General features: G+C 41.6%; 1 protein-coding gene across 6 annotated transcripts in view; it reads right to left on the bottom strand.

Moving 5' to 3' along the window:
- Positions 1-822: 822 nt before the first annotated feature.
- Positions 823-6,452, bottom strand: part of TTC12 (tetratricopeptide repeat domain 12) — a 344,406-nt gene continuing 338,776 nt past the window's right edge. For 5 of the 6 annotated variants that reach the window (XM_063943179.1, XM_063943178.1, XM_063943181.1 and 2 more), the window contains 2 exons: positions 2,586-2,811; positions 823-1,643 (listed from right to left, as the gene is read on the bottom strand). In XM_063943179.1, the coding sequence (XP_063799249.1) occupies positions 1,574-1,643; positions 2,586-2,811 (296 nt within the window). In that variant the 3' untranslated portion in view covers positions 823-1,573. The remainder of the gene's footprint in view (positions 1,644-2,585; positions 2,812-6,452) is intronic. The other variant, XM_063943183.1, reaches the window with a different exon arrangement.

Genomic DNA, 6,452 nt, shown 5'->3' with positions numbered 1-6,452 from the left:
ATGGGCAATAGAACCCTACCAACTCTTGTAGAGTAGGGTGTTATGTCTGCTGATCAACAGACAAGGGGTATATTGTTTGAAAGAGGGTACTCCTTCCTTTCAAGTACAGGTGACCCCAAGTGCCAGGAGGAGGGAGGTGGGCAATTTTGAGGGCCTCAGTCCAAATACAGGCTCTACTAGTTTTTCTGTTGCATAAGGTGATATTGCCTGGTGAGCACAGAAAATAACCACTATGGGGCGACATCAATTTAAAGCACGTACTCTATTCTTTCAAATGTGGGTATCCTTGAATCTATTGAAGCCAGAATGGAAGAGAACCCACCCCCTTCCTACCCCCTGGGCTCAATTATATCTGCAGTGAAAGGTCACCATGGGAGTACCTTCTCGGGAGCCACAACATTTGAAACAGAGGACACCCCAAGTCTGTGGGTGCCACGATTGGTTAGATAGAGCATTTATTATGTGACTCTTTCCATTTCCTGACAGAATGAATGATCAAACACTGCCCCTCTCCACCTGCAAGAGCAAAAAGAAGCAATTGAGGCATCTCTAGGTTTTTCCTACATTAGAAGTCCGGAGGTGCTTCGGATAGTGGTGCAGATGGTGGGGGTGATGGGGGGGAGGGGGGATACTAAATTTACCTGGGCCCGGGCTGCTGAAGGTCTCTTGGAAGTGCATCCAGCTTGGATACATTTTTGTAAATCTCACCGACAGTTAATGAAGTTGATGATGATGGCTGCATATATTAAATTTACAGTTGTATGTATTTTAAGACAAATGCAAATCCGTATACAGCCACAAAAACATAAGTGTATGGAACCATTTTTCATGTATACATAAAACGCACAAATGTACATTTAATAGGTCAATAGGTTAATATTTAACATTTAGTAGGTCAATAGACTTTTTTACAGAACACTGACAATTCCAGTAAACATTGAAATACTATATCAGAAATAAATACACATTTGCTGTGAAGGAAAACTAAACCTTCCTTTCCAATATTTGTCCACAATGCTCGTCAGGGGGAATAGTGCAATGTATAAAAAACTAAGAAGATAGCAAAATATATTTTACAATAAAATATATATGCAATAAAAATCTATATAAGGGTCACAAGGAACTCCAGAAAATTAAATAAATCAGGTTGCAAAAATTATTCTGCATTGATGTTCTAAGTCAGAGGTTCTTAAACGCAGTCCTAAAGGTACCCCGGCAGTCCAGGTTTTAGGTATATCCATGGCTCAGCACAGATCATTAAACCAAATTGACTGAGGAGCAAATTAAGTCACCTGTGCCCTATCATGGCTAAACTTAAAACTTGGTCCATTGGGATGCCTTGAGGACCACGTTTGAGAACCTCTGTTCTAAGTCTTATGCTCAATGGCTACAATAAAATACACATGTACTGTAAACATACAATTAAGTAATAGGAAAATATACATGTATTTACCAAACTGCCAATACCCAACTATTTTAACCATACTTTACTTGTATTAATTTTTAACTTCCTTTTAATACTTTGTTCCCTCTTACTAACAACACCACTGCGGTATCTGGTATAAAAGATCAATCATTTGATATATTTCATACAAGAGTTAAGAATCTCAATTCCATGAAGTTCTCTGAGTCGCATCATGTATCTGGAAAAAAGAAATAGAATTACTGAACCAAAATCTCAGTTTGTACAGTTTTAGACAGTGCACTGGAATTATGCAGCATGCCATGAAGAGCTAACATTCAATCTTTTCATGTCATGATCACTGCTATACAAAACCTGTTTTGCTAGAACGTACTATAGTATTCAACCAAAGTTAATAAAAAGTTACACAAATATGTAAGAATAAAAAAAAATATTCTTTGCTTTGTACAACCAGATGATGCAGGATTAATTCATATTTATTTACAAAGCAGCAACAGAGAGCTTTATAGATACATACAAAGGTCAATTCCATCAGCAGCCAATAAAACCACCAGCCTGGTTTTGGACCAATCAACTCAGGAATAAAAAATAATTTCAACACAAATATACTAGTCATAATTAAATCCGTATACCTAACACTGTGAGGCTGGAATGCTAATGACTATTGTACTACTTCGTGTTTTTACCAGAATCTGGCATAATGTACAGTACTAGTAACCATGACGCCTGGATTGCATCAGTAAAATGTGCGTCATGTTTGCCATCAATATTGTATTGTGATGGAAAGACTGAATTTTTACATATCAGTATTTTATTAAATCATGTATATATTGTATGTACAAAAAGATAAATATTTGATATCATAATGTATTTAGAAATCCAGAGAAGTGTCAGCATGCCATGCCATTTCCTGTCAAAACAGTAACTGTGGGGCAGATTTATTAAGCCTGGTGAAGTGATAAAGTGGAAGGTGATAACGCACCAACCAATCAGCTATTAACTTCCATGTTACAGGCTGTGTTTGAAAAATGACAGTTAGGAGCTGACTGGCTGGTGCATTATCACCTTCCACTTTATCACTTCACCAGGCTTAATAAATCTGCCCCTGTATTGCCACGTTACCCAGCTGTAAACAAGAGTCTAATGATGGGCCAATAGTTACCTTGGCTCTGCAGTGCAAAGTTTTCCTAGTGCTATAGCAGCATTCTGTTGTACAGAGGACTGATTGGCATCCCCGCCAGCATGGGTCAGCAGCAACTTCACAATATCCGATTGCAGCAATGACGCTGCCGCCCCTGGAACATTGAAACAGTTTCCCAAGCAAAGAGCCGTGTTCCCAATTATTTTTTCATCCTCAGAACATAGCAAAGGTACCAAAGTGGCAAATTCTGGCGTAAGAAGAGATCCAACCATAATTATTCAAGAAGGAGTTCACATAACTTTCAGCCACCTTACTCTAATGACATCATATAGTAAAATGATTAGACAATGGTTTCATGTATTACTGTTTAGAACAGAGTTATATATGCAGGTTTAATTCATATTTTTTTACAAAGCAACAACATAGAGCTTTATAGATACATACAAAGATCGATTCCATCAGAAACCAATTAATCCACCAGTCTGGTTTTGGGCAAAAATTGCCATGGTAACCACTCTGAGATAACTATGGTTACCATGGCAATTCTAAAAGAAAACAAGGACATAACTAAGTATAATATGGAATGGAGAGGTTACATATTATGGTTTTAGGGGTCTATTTACTAAGCCTTGGATAGAGATAAATCCGACGGAGATAAAGTCCCAGCCAATCAGCTCCTAACTGTCATTTCAAAGGCTGGGTTTGAAAAATGACAGTTAGGAAGTGATTGGCTGGGACTTTATCTCCGTCGGATTTATCTCCATCCAAGGCTTAGTAAATAGACCCCTAAGTCTAGGAGTACACAGGGGTATTTAGGTGTATGGCCTGTTAGCCCATACACTAGCTTTGTGTCCACCTGCCCCAACTGCAGGATATAGTAACATATAGGGGTCGATTCTATTCGGCAACTAATGAATAGCGCCGGGAATTAGCTCCCGACGCTATTCAATTCAGCAACTAGTTACGTCGGCGATGGCCCGTTCTCGCCGACAAAACAGGTTGAATTGTCGGGAGAACGGGCATTCTCCGACTTAACTCCCCGGCGCGAGGCTGATTCCCGACAGAATCAGCCTCGCGCCGGCCGCGAGGCAGCACTTTTGTCGGGTTTCTCTTCTCATCCCCCGGGGATGAGAGAAGAATTCCCGACAATTGCAGGTAATTAGTTGCTGAATTGAATAGCGTCGGGAGCTAATTCCCGGCGCTATTCATTAGTTGCCGAATAGAATCGACCCCATAGACTCATTTCTTTCATCACTCTACAGGGCTTGTTCACGTCTAAACACTGTTAATAGACTTTTCAAAATAATCAATATCTAAAAAGTATATTAAAGGTATAATAGGATGATAGTATGATTTCATATACAGTGCAATCTAAGATTGTAATGCAGAGTTTAAGATGAATAGGTCACAACTTATTTCACATATTTAACCCTGAGTCCTATGAGAGAAAGAGCATTATATAAATAAAATTATTATCATTATTATTATTATTATTATTATTATTATTATTATTATTATCATTATTAGTATTAGATAAGGTACGCTTCCAGTGCAGTAGATTATGATGGTAAAAGATAAATGCATCCCTAAAGTGCATATTAGTTTATGCATTTTCCGTCACTTGTGTAAATAAGCCCTTTCACTTTACTAAATAAGAATAATTAAAAGTGTTTTCCACTTAAAATAACAACTTCTGCACACAGGGCCTAATTCAGACCTGATTGCAGCAGGACAATTTTTCTCTAATGGGGAAAACCATGTGCACTGCAGGTGGGGCAGATATAACATGTGCAGAGAGAGTTAGATTTGGGTGGGTTATTTTGTTTATGTGCACACTAAATACTGGCGGCTTTATTTTTACACAGCAATTTAGATTTCAGTTTGAACACACCTCATCCAAATCTAGCTCTCTCTGCACATGTTACATCTGCCCCACCTCACTGCACATTAGAGAAAATTTTGCTGCTGCAATCAGGTCTGAATTAGGCCCACAGTTTCAGTGGTACCAGGACCGTAGATCTATTACATAGACTGTACCTGCATGCAGGACTGGCTCCAGGCCTACTAGCACCCCAAGTGAGAAACTTTGAAGTGCCCCCCTCAATACACCTTTGGCGCACGCTCCTGAGAAAGTGGGCGTGGCCTCACAACTTTATATTATTATATCAAACTATAAATATATATATTTTCACACACCCCTCTACACACACAATTAGCAGCATTCCACATAACACCCATAGTAGTACTCCTTACACATAATGTCATCAGTATAGTGTTGGATACACATAACATTCCATTGTTCCAGTATAGTGCCAGATACACATAATGACCCCAGTAGAGTGCCAGATATGCATAATGACCCCAGTAGAGTGCCAGATACGCAAAATGGGGGTCATTCAGACCTGATCGCATGCTAGGCTTTTTTGCTGCGCTGCGATCAGGTCAGAACTGCGCATACGTATGCACCGCAATGCACAAGCCCGTTGCAGGGGAACAAAGTGGATCGTTGCTGTGCAATGGGTATAACGAAGAATCCATTCGCACAGCCGATCGCAAGGAGATTGACAGGAAGTAGACATTTGTGGGTGTCAACTGACCGTTTTCTGGGAGTGGTTGGAAAAACGCAAGCGTGTCCATGCGTTTGCAGGGCAGGTGTCTGACGTCAATTCCGGGACCGGACAGGCTGAAGTGATTGCAAGGGCTGAGTAAGTTCTGGGCAACTTAGAAACTGCTGAAATATTTTTTGTACCGCCCAGCTGCACATGCGATCCACACTTGCAAAGCAAAAATACACTCCCCTATGGGTGGCGACTATTTGCTCGCAGCAGTGCAAAAAAAACCTAGCGAGCGATCAGGTCTGAATTAGGGCCCTCATTCCGAGTTGTTCGCTCGCTAGCTGCTTTTAGCAGCCGTGCAAACACTAAGCCGCCGACCTCTGGGAGTGTATCTTAGCTTAGCAGAAGTGCGAACGAAAGTATCGCAGCGCTGCTACTAAAAAAGATTGTGCAGTTTCTGAGTAGCTCGAGACCTACTCCTAGCTTGCGATCACTGCAGACTATTTAGTTCCTGTTTTGACGTCACAAACATGCCCTGCGTTCGGCCAGCCATGCCTACGTTTCCCCAGCCACTTCTGCATATTTATCTGACACGCCTACGTTTTTCCACACACTCCCTGAAAATGGTCAGTTGACACCCAGAAACACCCACTTCCTGTCAATAACTCTGCGGCCAGCAGTGCGACTGAAAAGCGTCGCTAGAGCTTGTGTAAAACTGCATCGGCTTTTGTGAAAGTACGTCGCGCGTGCGCATTGAGCCGCATAAACATGCGCAGAAGTGCCGGTTTTTAGCCTGATTGCTGCGCTGCGAACAACGGCAGCTAGCGATCAACTCGGAATGACCCCCTAGGCCCTATGACCCTAGTAGAGTGCCAAATACACATATGCCCCCAATAGTGCCAGATACACATAATGACACCAGTAGTGCAGTGCCAGGTACACATAATGGGCCCAGTAGAGTGCCAGATACACATACGCCCCCAGATGTGCAGTGCCAGATACACATATGCCCCCAATAGTGCCAGATACACATAATGACACCAGTAGTGCAGTGCCAGGTACGCCCCCAATCGTGCAGTGATAGATACACATATGCCCCCAATAGTGACAGGTACACATATGCCGGGCATACGGATGGTTAGCATTACTGCCTCACAGCACTGAGGTCATGGGTTCGATTTCCACCATGGCTCTACCTGTGTGGAGTTGTATATTCTCCCCGTACTTGCGTAGGTTTCCTCCGGGTACTCCGGTTTCCTCCCACAATCCAAAAATATACTGGTAGGTCAATTGGATCCCAACAAAATTAACCCTAGTATGAATGTGTGCGCAT

Source organism: Pseudophryne corroboree, chromosome 10, assembly GCF_028390025.1.
Source record: "Pseudophryne corroboree isolate aPseCor3 chromosome 10, aPseCor3.hap2, whole genome shotgun sequence".
Taxonomy (NCBI): Eukaryota; Metazoa; Chordata; class Amphibia; order Anura; family Myobatrachidae; genus Pseudophryne; species Pseudophryne corroboree.
This window is presented reverse-complemented; position numbering and strand designations above follow the sequence as displayed.